The 17,990-nt window shown below is 38.6% G+C and overlaps 1 protein-coding gene across 2 annotated transcripts in view; it reads left to right on the forward strand.

The window, feature by feature from the left end:
- diaph2 (diaphanous-related formin 2) overlaps nt 1–17,990 on the forward strand; it is a 428,253-nt gene that overhangs the window by 143,046 nt on the left and 267,217 nt on the right. For both annotated transcript variants that reach the window (XM_030144879.1, XM_030144880.1), the window contains exons 13-17: nt 1,704–1,816; nt 6,560–6,676; nt 10,352–10,470; nt 12,704–12,768; nt 15,452–15,556. In XM_030144879.1, coding sequence (XP_030000739.1) covers nt 1,704–1,816; nt 6,560–6,676; nt 10,352–10,470; nt 12,704–12,768; nt 15,452–15,556 — 519 coding nt within the window. The remainder of the gene's footprint in view (nt 1–1,703; nt 1,817–6,559; nt 6,677–10,351; nt 10,471–12,703; nt 12,769–15,451; nt 15,557–17,990) is intronic.

Genomic DNA, 17,990 nt, shown 5'->3' on the forward strand with positions numbered 1-17,990 from the left:
TGACATTTATTTAACATATTTATTGACAACAACTGACATGAGCATTTTTTTTTATTTTTCCAATCTACAGAAATTAGTTCAACAAGCTGTCGGTGACAGTATTTTTGTCCATATAATATAGTTAGCTCAAAAATCACAAAAGTTCTACTCATAATACAAGTTAATTAAATAACTTGTATCACATGACACTAGTACTTTTGTTTTTTTAATATTTAATTATTAAAATTAACCGTTGACCTAGAAAAACGGGTGGCTGATTATCAGATCAAACGTCTACGAACTGATTCGGTGTAAGTGTTTTTTTCACATTTATAATCCATAAAATAAATTAGTTTTAAAAATGTGGTACTTTGGCTCTAATACAGCCGCCTCTCTCTATCTGTAGTCATGAGTAATGTACGCCCACAGCACTATCTGATTGGATACGCAACATGAGTAATAATCTATCAACCCTGAAAAGAGTTCAGCAGTAGTAATAGCATTTATAAACCTTCCAATTGGACGTGAGGTTAAATGTATTTCAGGATTTGTGTTTTGGTTGAAATCTGACACAAACATTAACATTTTAATGCAAAATATGCTGTATTTGTTGGCACAAAATGTTGGTTTCCTGGATTATTAATAACTGGTGTTGTGTCCCAGGAGAAAAAGAAGGGTTTCCTGGATTATTAATAAGTGGTATTGTGTCCCTGAACAAAACAAATATAAACAATAATGAAAAAAAAAAAATTCCTTGGTCGAGCTGGTAGTAGCACTAGCTTGCCAAGTAGTGTCAAGTGTGATGCTGTATGTAGCACTTCATCACACAAGTTGTCCTGGCATCATTATCAGCAGGCCTGCACATCTTCGCACAAGGCGAAGGCAGAGGAGCTCAAACTCATCACTCAACCTCTCATTTGCAGCGAGAGGGGTGAATGTGTCACAAAGCCAGTTGTTAATAAGTCATCCCAGCTGCTCCTGTTGATTATTACTGTCATTACTTTAATTATCTTCAATTCTGCCCCCTGATATGGAAGCCTCAGTGCACAGTCATTTATGAATAGCACGTACACTGGTTTTAATGCCCACATTCAAACTGACACTCTTTCATCTAATTATGAGTTATGCACAGTAGTCAGTGCAGCTCTTGGCAAAGAAAAAGTGAACTTCGCTAAAAAGGAAAGCACAATTTGTTTTGTTTTTAAAGTCCTTGATGCATGTATTTGGCCCTCCTTCCCGTCTCCCTTTCCCTCTTTTGTGGCATCGTGCACCTCCCTCCCTCCCAGTGTTGCTTAAGACAGATGGTGCACCCAAAAAACGGTGCAGGGTGATTGATACCTGCAGAAATTGGGTTACATTTGGCCCTGTCTCCATCTGTAAACTCCACTGCCGGTGATTCATAGAGCAGTGGTAAAGAGCACTCCCGTAGCCCCTCGTGGCTGGAACAGGTGTGCAGAAATTGGTACTGTCTGGGATACCTAGTGAGAGGGTTCAGAGTGTCTCAGTGTCTCCAAGTTCCCAGTACAGCTGTAACAGGGACTAATATTCTGGCTTTTACGAGTCCCTTTAACAGTAACGTATAGAAGTATGACAGGTTTTAACGACACAAATAGTACATATAAAGCTTCTTACAGTCTGGGTCTGAACTACTCCTATTCCTGTTATACACTGAACATATAGTAACTTTTGCATGACTTTATCTGTCTTGTTTGTCTAACTCGCAGGAGCTGAAGGAGACAGAGGAGCTCGACATTCAGCTCAAGGTGTTCAATGAGAACAAGGAGGAAGATTCCATCGAACTCTCCCATCGTCTGGATGACATCCGCGCTGAGATGGAATATCCTTTTTGTCCTTCTTCTGTGTGAATATACAGATGAATGGGCCTGTAAAGTTAGCAGTGAGAGATGAGTGTGTATTGTAAGTTTGGTCAGGCTTTACAGACTAGAGCCCCTCATGACTTAGTTCATTAGTGAAGGATTTGAAGATCCGGAGCACATTATCCAGCTCTGTCTCTGACCAGGGATACTAGGTAAATAACCACTCACCTTAACCTCCTACAGCTTCACTTCTGTTATTTACTCTACTACTTCTCTCCTTTTCTTGTCTCTCACCTCTTCTTTTCTCATCTTTTGTCTGTTGTAGCACTGTTATAAGACACAAGAAGAACATATCAAACATTCCCTTTTATTATATACAATAGACGATTTAATAATTTCAGTGTTTTATTCCATTTAAAAGCAAAGTGTGTAACATTTTCCCTAAAAACTCTATTGAGATTCTTACAGCAGTAATCCACAAGCATCAGTTCTGACCCCATGTCAGTGTATTGTGCTGTATTTACCTGCAGAGACCCTGCACTTTGCCCTGTATTTCCTGTCTTCCTCCTGCTTTGCTCCTTGTGGAACGCCTCTGGGCGTCGACCTTTGGGCAGTAAGGTTGCACCTCAGAGTGCAACCGCTATGACAGAATCAGGAAATAATGGTTTATTTTCTGATTTCACTGCTTTTTTCTCACTATGCCGCTCCCTCGTCCCATTCAGTCTATTGCTTGCTCATTCACCACTCTCCAATTGACCTTGAAAGGTGCCTGTTTTTGAACTGTGAGGGGAAGTTGGAGTAGAAATGTGAAGAACATGCACACACAGAGAGCTCCACATGGAAGAGCCCCACCCACCTGGTGCTGGGTTTGAACCAAGGACCTTCTTGCTGTGAGGCATCAGTGCTAAGCATTCCATCTTAGTAGATTACTTGGTAATTGCTTGCAGTTGTGAATGTCAGAGTGCCATGTTCATTTTTATATGTCAGCCTTGTGATGAACTGGCATCATATTTGTCACTTGATGTCGTCTGGGGTGGACTCCAGACCCCCACAACCCCCTTACACAGTTAGAATACAGCAGAATAGAATATATCTTTAGTGTCACTGTTATAGGAACAATGGAAATCAGTTTAGCTGCTCTGTTCTGTTTAGCAGCAGATTCTTAACCCATAAAGACCCAAACAGCCACTAGTGACCAAAACCATCTATTGATCCTAAATGTTTAATACCTGTTGAGCCACTAATCCTATCAGTCCATGTAAATAACTGGTGTAAAATAGAGTTCTCATCTTTTCATGGTCATCAGATATGACCAAGATGAATACAAAGAAAAAATAATCATCACTCTCATTCGTTTGTTGAGTGGAGAGGAGGGGGCAAGCTTGAACAGTTCTGTTTATATATACAGTTGTGGAAAAAATTATTAGACCATCAAAAGTCATGAAAAACAATGGTTATGCAATGAAGTATTAACGGCTCTGTTTATCATGTGACTAAAACTGACAGAAAAGAAAACATGGAATGCCTAAAAGCACTTTTTTTTTGTCAGTACAATGCCATAGCTACTGATGTAAGAACTTAAGTGATTTGGGTTATTATCAAGAAAACATGGAAAATGGCTAGATATCAGCACTGAAATTTAAGTCTGATGAGTTATTTTTGTTGTTATCATTATATTTGTCCAAACAAATGTACCTTTAGTTTTACCAGGCATTAAAAGGAACAAGAAATTGAACAAAACAAGGGTGGTCTAATATTTTTTTCCCAAACTGTACAAGTAAGGAATGTACATGCTTCACCTGAAGTATTATTATTCTTGGCATCTTGCTGCTCTTATATAAAGGTGAGTTTTCTCCTCCAGCTCTCGAGCACTGTCTATTAAACGCCAAAAGTGCAGACTAGAAGTTCATAAGATTCAAAGTAATTTAGTCCAAAGTTGAGAATGTCTCAAAGCATCCCGGAGACAAACCTTTTAATAATTCACCATTCTTCTCTAAGGCTATGTATGAATGGCTGACAGTGTGAGCAGTCGTACCAGAAGCTGACATTGTTATGCAGATGTTCATTTCCACAACCTTTTTCTTCCACCTAAATCCCACAGTTCTAGTACTGGCACAAAGTGTTGCTGTGAGTGACAGTTTCTGTTGACACATGTAGGTGAAGGAAGGAGGTTATGCGTGTGCGTGCGACTGTGTTTGTGTGGCGAGTGAAGAAGTAGCAAGAGAGAGAGAGAGAGAGAGAGAAAGAGAGGGGAAAAAAAAGTGCACCTGGATTAATGATGTGCTTGAGCAGGTTCACAAATGAGAAGGCCCAATGTTTGTTTCCAAGGACAATGTGGTATTGATCTGAAAGCTCTGAACATGATTTGAATGTCTTAGCCTATCCTTTGTCTTTTTTACCCGAATAACACACAGATAATGCACACACGGCTGCACAGACGAACACATATATGCATGGTATCATGCAGGTAATACTCCCACTACCTGAACATTGCATGTGTGCCTTGTTTCTTCCAGCGGTTTCATGAATATTAACCTGGAGAGCCTCGTCTCCTCTGTGTCCGGCCTAGGTCCAGGTGCTGAGGAGGTGACTCCAGGCCACTAATACATATTAATGGGCTGTGGAATGGTGATTGATTGAGCCCACCACTGACTGGCCTACATCATACTTGACTGCCACTCATGTTTATTCATTATTTGGAGAGAGAGAGTAAAGAAAGAGAGACAGAGAGAGTGAAGAGGGGGGTGTCATCGAACGGATTGGCATTCTACATTAGGTTTATGTCTGCAGCTTAGTGATAGATGAAGCTAGTTGGATACTTTCCCAGTCTGAGCTCCTTCTCATGTCCTCTCAAATGCTTCTGTGGTGAGGCTATAATTGAATCTCACAGGATTGGTAATTCTCCCAGGCTTCATACTCAGCTAATACAGGGGAGGGAAATGATACTTTAGAGAAGCATGTATTCCCAGCCCTCTCTCTCTAAAAATTTGATATGGGATAGGAGTTTAATTACAGACATTGTTGAAATTAATAGGAAAAGTGTCAAACAGTATTTAAAAGAATTGATCTGCTCAAATTGCAGTGGCGGCAGATTGTTTGTACGGATGATAGCATGGGAAATGGAGGAAGCAGTTAAACGGCGTTTTCTTTTATTGAGGAAATAAATTACTGTATATGAATTATTGATACTTTCTTACGGAGTCATCCTTCATTAGCTGTTGACAAATCGGGACAAATAGTATTAGACAACAGGAAAATCAAAACAAATCTAATTTTTGGACTATATTGTCGAACCATCTCATATAATTTTTATGAGTTTGCATCTAGAAATAAATGTACTGTATCAATAATATCTGCTATATAGCACACATACTCTACAGGACGCATGATGTTTATAGTAAATTAAAAAACAAAATGTTTTGTCATTTTGCTTTCATGTGACTTTCACTTCAAGCTGAGAAAAATCACAGTACATTTGCATTTTACTGATATTTTTTCCACTATAGCACAAAGGGTGGGGAATAACAGCCTTTACTGCCAAACCGTTGAAAATGTCACTTTATCTCTCTGCTCTCAGTGTGTTGCACATAGCAAATATATTAGCACACATTGTCAAGATTCACACTTCATGTTATGACGCCAATCAGGTATTCATCTTTTCATGCTTAACGGGGTATTGTCTCTTTATTCCTCCTTTTTTTCTGCATTTTGAGCAGATATCTGAGAGTCTTATCTGTCTTTTTTCCCCAAACAAGATGAGTCTCCATTGGGAAATCCTTCTTTCTCAAGAAAACAAATTAGACTCCAAATCATTATTTTCCTAGGTTCTGTTCTTGTTTGAGCTGCAAATCATGAATCTTATTAGAAGTTTGAGGAACACATCCTTAATCTTGTACTGTAATGTCAACCATTTATATATAAAAAAAAAATAATAATGATAATAAGTGAAATGAAATGTGTTTGAATGTCATCTCATGTGTTATACATTTGATACTATTTCAATATCAAACATTCTTTGATTCTTTAGATTTGAAGCATAAGATATGAGACAATTGTAGGTAGTAAATAGCTCTTAAACAAGTCTTCCACGAATCGTCTTCAACAATGATATTTAAACATGGAAGAATGAAAAGTCAGACAGTCTGATTGAAGATCTGTTTTAGATGTCAAAGCCATTCCTTCCTCCTGGGGAAATCAAGCATAAGACATATAATCAATACCTTTTGCAAATTTAATAACATGAATCCTCACTCCTGAGTACAGGTCCGTTTCAATTATAGAAATGAATCTCAGGAATGTTTTCGCCCTGGGAGTGATCGTCTCCTTTTCATTCTTATCTTAAATATTCGAAGCGGTGAGTTTATTCGTGTAATTAATTTCCCGTATCTTGAAAAGGATCAGAGTGACAGGTAAACCAGAGGGACCATTCTTTATTGCCAATACACCTCCTCATGTTAGCTGTTTACAGTGTTGTAGTTTCCCCAAGAGGAAATGGATAAGAGGAGTCACATCTCTGCTTGCGTTTGCACAGTGATGCCTGTCAGAAAAACCTGAGGTTAGGAACTGGGGGAAAATAGTTTTAAAGAAAACAAGAACTAATAAAATTGACAATATATATGGAGTTATTGCGTGGATAGAATGTACCAGAATGATGCATTGAAATCAGGCGTACACTCAAAAGGAGTTAGCTTGAACTGTGTCACTGAAAAATGTATACAACGAAAAATGTCATGAAATTGGTTTCCTTAACCTTGTTCCTGTACTGATATGAATGAGGTGTACCATCTCCTGTCCAACATGGTGAGAGACACTGGATCAGAGACCTACTTCTTATCCATTCTTCAGCACCTCTTGCTCATCAGGAACGACTATTACATCAGGTGAGTTCCGTGCGACAGCGGCTTTTCATTATTGCTTGATTTATTTCTTAAACATTACTCCAAAACTTTATTGTAACCTACCTCCAAAAGGTGCCTTTTCTCCATCTGTCTGTGTACAAACAGCAGATTTTTACCTGTGTTTACCTACGCTTCGTCAAAACTAAAAGACCCGCAGGATTTATTTAACACGTGTTTGCAGCTGTTGCCTGTGAACATAACAACTCTGATAATGTTTTAATTAGTAATAGCCAGTAGCTCATCAGCTACTAAGCTAGTAGGAGGTGTTGTGGTGTATAAAGAGTGTTTCTCCGCTCAGCAGCCATGAACTTTGAATGCTCAACTTGTAACTTGAACACAATGGATTCTCTATGGAGGGATTCCTAAAATGAGATAAATCTTCAACTTCAGCTGAACTTCTATCCACACCAGACTTTGTAAATAATTTGGTCAGCTCAGAACCAGAATCAGAATACTTTATTAATCCCTGGGGAAAATGTTGTGTGTTCCAGTTGCTTCGTGCAAGTATAATAATAAAAAAATAAATAAATAAATAGAAAGTAGCAGGAAATTGTTATTAGTTGTACTGCATCCTCAATAAGCAGCCCCTCTGCTCTAGCTCTTTTCACAAAAATAAATAAATAAATAAATAAATGTTGATACTGGAACAGAAAAAAAATCAGTGTTTTATATTGAAATCCAAAAATATTAAGTAATTTCACAATAAAGTGCTTTCTACTTTGCCTTTGAAGAGCAAATATGCCAGTCACTGAGCAGAAACACAGCCACTTCCCTGAATGAAGTGACACTGATGTATCCGCTGCTGTGTCAGACCTTTTGCAGAAATAAGACATAAAAAAAAGAAAGTTGGAAGACGAAGGGGAGATGAGAGGAGCAAGATGAATTTACCATAGACAAGTTGCTGTACCCTTGGAGTTATGAATAATGTATTCCTCATCTATTCGGGAGGAAGTGCGAAATAGAATTCACATTAACCAGCTAGTACAGCCACATCCACCCTAACTCCAGTGACCATGGACCCTTCTGGAAGTCAGCAAAGAAGGCATCAGTACCAGTGTTTATAAAAAATGATCATCTTTTTAAAAGACAAGTTTTTAAAATACATTTTTCTCCACCTCCATCATAAGAGCAAGGGCAACTGCACATGTACACACACAAACGTTAACACCATAAATGCTTTCTGAGTGAGGCTTTATATTCGCCATAAATCACTGCTACGTGACTTCAGATGATGGAAGATGCAGCAGTATATGCAGCTGATTTTAAAATATACCATCTATCTCATTTTAGTCTTTGCCTTTCAGGTAACCATTTGTTCATCATGTGGTTAAAAATTCTTCAATGAAATTTTATTATATATAAATAAAGAAATCACAAAAATAGGCAGCTTAGAGGAATAGCATGGTTGTATTGTTTGGCTCCTTCTGAATCTTAGGTCACATAATCGGTATTAAATAATAATTCACTCAACACAATACTGTTTATAATGTACAGTAATCAAATAATAGGGTGGTTTACTGTAGGCAAACTGATTTAGTGTCTAATGTCATTTCACCAGCACAATATTTGCTGTGGTTTTTCCCTCCAGGGCTTGGTTTATTTTTGATAATTAATCTCTCACTGCAAGCCTAATGAATAGGAGCACATCAAACCCACCCAGTAAATATAGAGCAGATCTGCTCTTTTGGAGCCTGGTGATATGGGGATTACACTGGTTATGTGGAGCAGAGCTGGATCAAGTGGCTGGGGCTCTGCTGAACTGCAAGCTATCATTGGTAGAAATGAAGGTGCCAAAGTAAAAGTAGAGGTGGGGAATGATGCAGGGGACATATGCTAGCTTCTGGAGCCCAGCCCTGCCCACTGTGGAGAAGCCTGACAGTTCTGGGTCACTCTCTCCGTCGCTAGTTATCTCCACCCAGCCCCTATCTGCTCAGTGATGGCGGAGGATGGAGGACGGAGGGAAAATAGGGCGGCTTATTGAGATAATAATGTGGTGTACATTGGTGACAGTTGTAAGCCGAGTGCCACAGTGCTTAAGCGATGCAGGGCGGTATGTGAGCTTTCACTCGCTTGTTCCAATCAAGAGTGGGCGAATCCGCCAGCTCAAGCTTAATGTATGGCATTTCATGCTTTCAAAACAGTGCGCCTAAATGCTGATTTATTTTATTTGCTTTGGCTCTAAATTTTGTGTTCTTTCATATTTCCGTTCATAATGTGATGTGGCCTGTCCACCCACAAGGCCCCACTAGACATGCTTTTCAATTTACTGGGAATAGTTAGTGGAAGCTTCTGTAATAAATTCCATGGAATGTAGTGTTGATAATAACAAATGTTTATTACAGGCATTTCTTTTTACACTGACACATGCTTGGTTATATCATATATGTTTTTTCAGTCTCCGGCAGAATCTTGACACCAGACACTTTATTCAGAGTCGGACTTCCGAAATCAATTATTAGGTTGTAGGAATGTGTTCTTCCTCTCAGTGCTTTTAGGCATCAGGCCAGTGCATCAGATGGGAAGGCTTTGATCAGACTTTTAGTTGCTTAACTGCCTCAAAGTTGTGATAAAATCTCAGGCTTTTGGCAGCGTGTTAGTTATAATCATATAAAGGCATTGGACAATAACTTTAAATACAGCATATTTGCCATATGGCAGCTTGTGGAAATTCCACTACTGGCTGTGCCCTAATATATGTATGCCTGTTGCCAAGTCATATTAGGTTATAAATATACAGTTCTCTCTAAAGCAGGAGTAGAAAATCCTTTGAGGAGTGAGGAACATTAAATGCCACTTGAAGTATATTTAGGGTTTTGTGTTTTCATGCTTTGGGGGTTTACATTCACTTCTGGATCCAAACATGGCCTGGATTGAATCACTAAAAAGTTCTGTAGCTAGTTGGACTATTTTTCTTTTACTATATACACACTGAGTTTTCACTTGGATTCTGAGATACTATGTTGAATGAGCAGCACGTCAGTCTGTAGAGAAATAAAAAAAAAAAAAAAAAAAAACCCCAGAGAGAATTTGAGCGTTGTCCTCTGGTCAGCGTTGTGGTTAGAAAATAATTATTTCTGAGTTTGGAACTCTCCTTAAGCCGCCGTTGTATTTGCTAAATGTCACTTGCAATTAAAGTTGATAATGTTACAGCGAAAAGGTCACATACAAACCTGTGTGGTGGAATGGGACTCCGAGGCTGATTCACAAACGTTGCTCGACAACACCGAGTGCTCAGTCACACTAGTTAACTGGCTGACATGTTTTCCCGGTCATTGTGCTTTCAATTACACACATTACACTGATTAGATTTACATTTCAGTTTTTATGGTTGTTCTAATTGGCAAAGATGATGGCAAATTAGGCAAGAGGGCACAGCATAGGCTCGGCCACCGTCTGTCACCTTGAAACGGACACAGTAACACAGACTTTAGTTCTGTATGCCCATTAATTTGCTAATTTCATGATCGGGGTGAAGCAAGTGGTGAAATTTAATAGGGTGCCTTTTTCTCCGGCAGCACCCTTTCTGACATGGCATTTTGTGACCTCTAGCTTGGATAAGGGAATAATTTGTGGTTAATTAGCCTTGTAGATTTTGTGTCACTCATATATTCCTGAGGCTTGTCTAATTGTTCTGCTTTATGTTTCCTGACCCTCCAGGCCTCAGTACTACAAGGTGATAGAAGAATGCGTGTCTCAAGTGGTCCTGCATCGCAGTGGGATGGATCCTGACTTTGGCTACAGTAGAAGATTGGATGTGGACTTCACCCATTTAATTGGTACTATTCTGATTCATATGTTATGGATTTTAACATGTTTTTGAGCCTACACAGTAAAAAACAGAGTGTCAATTTGGCTCTTAGAGAGTTGAATTTAACTCTGTTTCAGATAACATTTGGTCCCACACAAAAATAGAGTAAAATTTACTCTGTGGCCAGTGTCAAATTTTCAGAGTTAGTTCTGCTCAATTCAGTGTCAAAATTAACAATATGTGTAAAAATATGCGGTATTTTCAGCAATTACTTTTTATAGTGCTATTTTACTCCAAATTTAGTTTAAAAATGACTATAAAGTGTTAATATTTATTTCTTTGCAGTGTTATTTTCTTCATCAGTTTGCACCCTATGTTGATATTGAAACTATGTAGAATTGCAGGGGTTCCTAAGGTGGGAGTCGTGAGATGATTTTCAGAAATTTCTTGAAGTAGGCTAGCTCTTTGGGTTGTATTGACCGATTAAATGTATTATTGTTGTACTTACAATTTGAAGGGAGAGAAATTGCTCCATAGGTTTCAATCAACCCAAGAACTGCTTTTATTTTGAAAGAGCAAAGTCCTCCCATCAGCAAAATGATCATAGTTTCATAGTGACAGTCAGGTTCGGCATTGTTCTGCCTACAGGTTTGACTAATAATGTCACATTAATTAAAAAAAGAAAAAAAAAAACATAACAAGGCCAATAAACATTGTAAAACAGACACATTAACCTAAATAAACATTAACACAAAACCCCCTTGAACCCCTGCACATAAAATAGAATGCTATGAGTAAAATGTCCAGTACCCACAATGCAATGTGGCAGACTGGAACTAGTCATCACTCTATAGAGTTGAATTTTACACTGCATCTGTGCAGAACTTTACACTGACTTTTAACGCTACTGTTAGAGCTGGTTTACTCTCCATAGAGCTTAAAATACTCTATCTAGGTTGAAATAGCTTGACTTTGAAATATTGACACTGCATTTTTTACAGTGTACGGTACCTCATATTAGTCCGAATGTTGGGATAACAGTACAAGTTTTTGCACAAACTAACTAAAGATCCACAATGTACTGAAACAATGCTTCTTTTTGTACTGTAGGAGGCAAATCACTAAAATGTTTTGATTCCTCCCAGTCAGTGTCATTATCCTCTGTGATCTTTCTGAGGTTCTGCAGTTGCATGACATATAAAACAGGGCCATCTAAAATGCATTGTATCTGGTAAAACAAGTGATAACCCAAGGCCTTTTATTATTTTTTTTTCTGTTAGAATTTGTCATTTGTTTTCCTGGGATCACAGAGAAAACATCTATTTGCACTGAATTACTAATGACACTTTTTTTTCCCCGAGAAAAGAAATAAATAACACCACTTTCTCTCTCTGTTGTGTCACTAACAGTTCTGTGACTTGCCAACACAGGGTCATTAAAAGTTTCTAAACCTACCCACAGAGGACAAAAACGGTATTAGATAACTTCTGTCTCTTACTTTACTGTAATTTAATCAGTTAATAAAAAGTTTCACAGAAGCGTTTTGCCAAATTTACATTAAAGACATTGAATTGGATACCTATTATCGAGGCTTTTCCACTTTTCTTTTTTTTTTTTATTGGCTTCTTTCATATATTCTGATTAGAGTGGTATTCCCTCAGTAACAGCAGTATTTAAAGGGAAGAAGGTGTCACAGAAGTTGATGTATGAGCTTAACTTGCGTTTAGAAAGTGTAATTTACATTTGCATTTGCACTATCCTGTCGCTGATTAATCCATCTGTAAAATATGAGCTTTGTAAACACATTCAAAAACAAAAAAAAACTTTTAACAGTGGCCAGCGGTATGAAGAAAACATTTGCTCTATCTCCAAAGCGTGCAGAAATTTTGATCACCTACTGCTCCGACTGATTTTCTCTTGAGTATCCTACACGCCCTCCAACAGCAATTAAGAACCGATCAAAGGTTTTTACACATTAAAGACGTCAGTTAGAACAGCATTGCCCAGGAGAATAGGAGGTGTGCATGACTGCGACTGCACGGTATGTGAGCCAGTTATTAAAAGCAAATACTTACATCTTAGGTATGAGGCATTTCATCACATGCATCTTTATGAAAGAAGTACAGGTCAGTGTTTTAGCTTTAGCAGCGTACAATGAGAAATAAGGCCTAACTGTAAATCTCACATACAGAGCGATTTATGTGTTGTTTGTAGAGGAAGCTGGTGAAACATCTGGTGACTGTGTCTGCCTTGCCTTATAGATCAGTGTGTGGATAAAGCCAAAGTTGAAGAGAGTGAACAGAAAGCTGCAGAGTACTCTAAAAAGGTAAGACATTAATCACTCCAACAGCCCCCTTTGGTTGGCCGGCTCCCATCAGGAAAGTTTTTTCTTCTTCAGAGATCCCAGACAAGCTATTGATTTTCCATGCCCTGATCAATACCTGGCTGTGACGCTACATGATCCGTATCAGCATTACAAGGATCAAAGCCGATGTTTTGATGTATACTTATTTGTGCACGTAGCAGTGGAGATTTAAGTTATGTGGAGGCATTTCTGAACAACGTCTGGATTTTAAAGGTTCTGTATAATGATATATTTGCAGAAATGGGATATAATGTTAGCAATTAGGTTTTCAGAAGTGTAAGGGGTTGTCCATGTGGAGACAAAAGTGTTTATAATTGGATGGGCGTTTCATCCACATGGAACCGGTACGTACGCTTTTTTCACTTTTCTGAAATGATGACACCATAGCCCCACCTCTCGTCTTATTACCACATGAACATTCATATTCACCGCCATCTTCCTCTTCTTGTGTTTCTTTTACACTGCAAAAGGTTTGTGCGGATGCTCCATGTCTTCTTCTCTGGTTTTGATGTACATATGTGGCAGCGTTACAGCGCCACTCACATGCCTGGCATATACAGTCGCAGAAAAAAATATCAGACCACCCTTGTTTTCTTCAACTTAGATAGATAGAAAGATTAACTTTATTAAGGGGAAATTCAACATACAGTCATACCACATCCACAATAAATAAATGAATACACAGTGTAAATAGCAAAAAATAAGTTAGATTAAAAAGAAAGTAGAATTAAAAGACAAAGTGTGTATTCTACCTAACACATTAAACATAAAAACATTAAAAAAAAAAACATGAGGATAGACGATTTCTTGTTCATTTTAATGCCTGGTACAACTAAAGGTACATTTATTTGGACAAATATAATGATAACAACAAAAATAGCTCATAGTTTAATTTCAGAGCTGATATCTATCCATTTTCCATGTTTTCTTGATAATAACCAAAGTCGCTTCAGTTCTTACATCTATAGCTATATGGCATTGTACTGCCAAAAACAGTGCTTTTAGGCATTCCATGTTTTCTTTTCTGTCAGTTTTAGTCACATGATACACACAGGAGTTAGTACTTGATAGCATAACCATTGTTTTTGATAACTTTTGATGGTCTAATAATTTTTTCCGCAACTGTATACTTAAATGTTTTGCAGTTGTTATGTAAAGAGACGCACATTTCTTGAGCTGATGCCATGTTTATGGAAATGTTTTTTCTAAACAAAAAAAATAAATAGATTCTTGTCATCTCCATGTGGACAAGACCTTAAGATTACCTTGAAATGTGGATAATTTGCTACCTTTAAAGGAGCTGTTAGACCCAGCTATGTTTCTACAGTTCCTCTTTCCATTTTATAGCAAGTGGAATCCATACTTACTATGTTTGAGTGTGGACCAGAGCAGAGTCCTTCACAGGTTCGCTTTTCCTAACCATCCGCCCATACCTGCAAAACTGACTACCACAACCTGACCCGCTACCCACCTTTTTTTTCATGTCCAATCCACACCCGCCTGTACCCGCGTACATTAGACCCAACCCGACCCGTGATTTAACACATTGTCTACACAGTAGCTCACTTTTAAGGGCGTTATTTTTGGCTAAACCGCATGCCATCAATACGTCTCTAATATGTGCTGCTCAATGACGTCTGTGGCCGGATGTAAACCATGGTTGATCCACAGCCGGTTTGTTTTATTGTGAGGTGAGCTTCAAAATTAGAAATTAGGTAATCATCATCATTAAATGTCCTGCAAATTATTTTCATCCACGAATCTTTTGTTTTTTCACTTCCCTGCCAGCTACCCCCCCACACTTTGTTTAATTTTATCCCTGCCCATACCTGCGAAAATTCTTATTTTTTTATTTTTTATTTTTTACCCATTCCCGCGTGTTTTTGTGGGTTAGCCATTGGGTACCTGCGGGTATCCGACTTGGTGCAGGACTCTTGACCAAAGTAGTGTCCCCTTAATGAAAAAAGCACAAAATTGACAAACATAAACATCAGCTGCAGAAATGGCCTTTTGAGGTTTTAACAGCCGCCGTAGGGCTGGATGAGGCGTGGGTTATTCAGTTGGTTCCACTTTTTAACCTTATCACTAGATGCTGCACTGAAACCTTCATGTTGAACTACTGTTTTTTTGAAGAGTTCATTTGAAATAGGAATATCAACACATCAGTTTACCTTCTCTTATAGATGTATGCAAATGTTCTGTCCAACACATTATATATACACCACTGAAATGCATCTAAACAAGCTTGACTGCAGCTCCTTTAGCGATACTTGAGGGTCCCTCGGCATGTTTTTCTTAAGAGACCCACTATCCCACCGTGCATCCTGCTGGGCCAGTGAAGTCATTGGAGTGACATGGCTTGGTTTCTGCAAAGGTTAGATCCATCAGCATACATGAAAGCCAGGCCTGAAACAAGACAAAGGACAACAGGGCTCTAGGGCTATGAGGGCTATGAATAGAAATTGGCCAGAGAGTGTAAGACAGCGTGTTTTGGTGTGTGTTGATGTACCCTGTGGCCATTCTCTGGAGACACCCTGCTGCTCACAAACTTACGCATTGTGTGTTTGTGTGTGTGTGTGTGTGTTTACACCTGTGCACTTGTTTGTTAGGTACATGTAGACATTCTTGTGTCTTCTTTTTGCAGTTTGATGAAGAGTTCAGTGCACGGCAGGAGGCCCAGGCTGAGTCTCAAAAGAAGGAAGAGAGAATCAAAGAGTTGGAGGGGAAGATCCAGGCCCTGGAGACTCAGGTAAATCCATGAAGAGAAGTGTCTAAGAAATCCCACTACCCTGCAAAAAGAGTCTTACATTACTCCAGAGATGTTCAATATTGTATGTTTCACAGAAAAGCATGAAAAAGAAGGTGTTCAAAAACTGGAGTTGGAAGAGATTTTTAAGTAAAAGTAAAAAAAAAAAAAAAAAAAATTGGCATGATCATAGCAAATGGAAGTAATGGTGCTGCAGGAAAAACTGGTTGATTTGGTCAGGATGATAACTTTCCACTGCACTTAGAGATGCGCTACCCTCTGTAAGTGGGAGTTATCATCCATGCAAGAATGTTTGATTTAATAAAGGGTCAATCTCCTTCTTGAGTTGTATCTCTTTATGGGGGCAATTTGCTCTATTGAAACGTTTCCTATGTAATTCTATCATCACAGAGATGGATGGCATTTCTTTTTCTGGCCTCCACATCATTTCTTCCCAGGCACAGTCCTGCTTTTTAAGCATGGAAAATGAATGTTATTTCCCCCTTAACCCAATTTCAAACACTTTAGTACTGTCTTGGGATAAAAGGGCAGTATGCCTCTCTGCTTAGGGAATTTAATATAAACCACTATTGAAAGATGGTGTTGCTACATCTATATCAGAGAGTGATTTTTTTTTTTTTTTTCCTTGCAAACTTTCATCTGTGGTTTCTCACGTTGGCACTCACTATCTGATGGACTTCACCTGCATCTGTGGTTCAAACATAACAGGAAATATTCCCAGTTGTAACGTGCATATAGTTACGTCCACTAGGCTTAATTCACAGTGGAAGCTTTTACAGTTTAAATGCTATAAACTTTGGCCATTTTCCTGGCCAATGTCACGCCGGGTTTTTATAAGCTGAACTTAATTTTTGTGGAAGTGTCTCTCCTGCATTTCATATACCTGAGTGCAGAGTTCCCACTTGTCACCTGCATTAGCACTCTTACAGGCTCATTGCTCACTCTGTTTCTTATTACTGTCCACCCATTTTAATGAGACCATCAAACTCCAAGACTCCTCCCCTCCTGCTTCCCCCTTGCTCTCCCCTTTTTCCACCTTCTGTCAGAAATTCATGCATGAGGCGACACTGCCTTTGCTTGCCCTCTTTCCCCCTCTAAAGCTTTTTATGTTGTGTTTCCAAGTGTTTTCTTCCCCATAACACACCCTCCCTTCACCCTCTCCTGGCAGGCATCTGTCTTTTGAAGACTGATTGTCTGTGGTGCATTAACAGGTAGTGTAAAGCAGAAAGGCCCTGGAGAATCGAACCCTCTCTTCTTCTGTTTGTCTGAATGCGCTTTCAAAGAACAGTTACTGCTGGAGAGTTGCACATCAACAGACATTAACCTCAGCAGGGAAACATGTAATTTGTTTTTGTGCAAACTTGCATGAATATGGCCATAAGCATCTCAGAATAACCCCCATGCATTTGACAGAGCTAAAAAACATCAATACACACATGTATTTAAAACATTCATATAATGAATGCACAAATGGTTGTATTTACCAGCAAACACATGCTGTTAAATGATATTCCAAATGTGTTCTTTATTCTCTTTACATGCTAGCTGGTTACAGCTGAAACACTTTGGCCTTAATAAACTTAAAATTGAATTTCAATTATCCATTCATGGTTGTATTTTTTTATGCATGAATTTCAGTCTCATGCATGTGTCATTAAAACATTTTTAACATTTCATTGGATGAAACCAAACATCAGATCTACTTAAATATTTATTGGATCACTGTCTTTTTTGATATCTGACAGTAGTCTGACAAGCTCAAGATACAAGAAGTAAGTGAAAAGAGAGTTTTATTTCAACAGCTTTGGCAGAATTCATTTGGGCACTTCCATTTAATTTATTTAAGAAAGGTGCTGTCAAGGGTTTATAATTTTTTCCCCTAAGAAATCATTCTTACAATTCTGCTCCTGTAATTATTCAGAGTTATCTTCTCTCTCAGGGTCTTGGCTGGTGTTCACATAGACCATTACAGTTTTACCTCAAACAATGAACAAAACAACAGTGTCATGCTCTCTGATGGTTTTGATTTTTGTACTTGAAGAGATTCAGTGTGAAAGAATGTGTTTTGCAACCTAATGTATGTTTGTCACTGTGCTGTAGAAAGCCATTAACCATGAGAGCGCAGAATGAGGGCGCTCACACAAACACACACACAGTTTGTCCATCAAAGCAGCTGCGCTATCACTGCCTTTTTGCTGAATAGGAATAAAGTGGGAGCTAACCATAACCTTTCATCTTCTAGACAGAATTCCTGTCAGACATTAAAACACATGCATGCCTAAGTCACTTCTCTTCACCTTGTTTGTGAACCAACACATTTAATGAGTCTTTCTGTGGGAACTTTGGCATTGTAACAAGCAGCCTGTTTGATGTGTCTGTTTGATTATCCCCCAATTGAGTGGAGTGGAGGTTCTGC

This window comes from Sphaeramia orbicularis, chromosome 10 (assembly GCF_902148855.1).
Source record: "Sphaeramia orbicularis chromosome 10, fSphaOr1.1, whole genome shotgun sequence".
In the NCBI taxonomy this organism is placed as follows: domain Eukaryota; kingdom Metazoa; phylum Chordata; class Actinopteri; order Kurtiformes; family Apogonidae; genus Sphaeramia; species Sphaeramia orbicularis.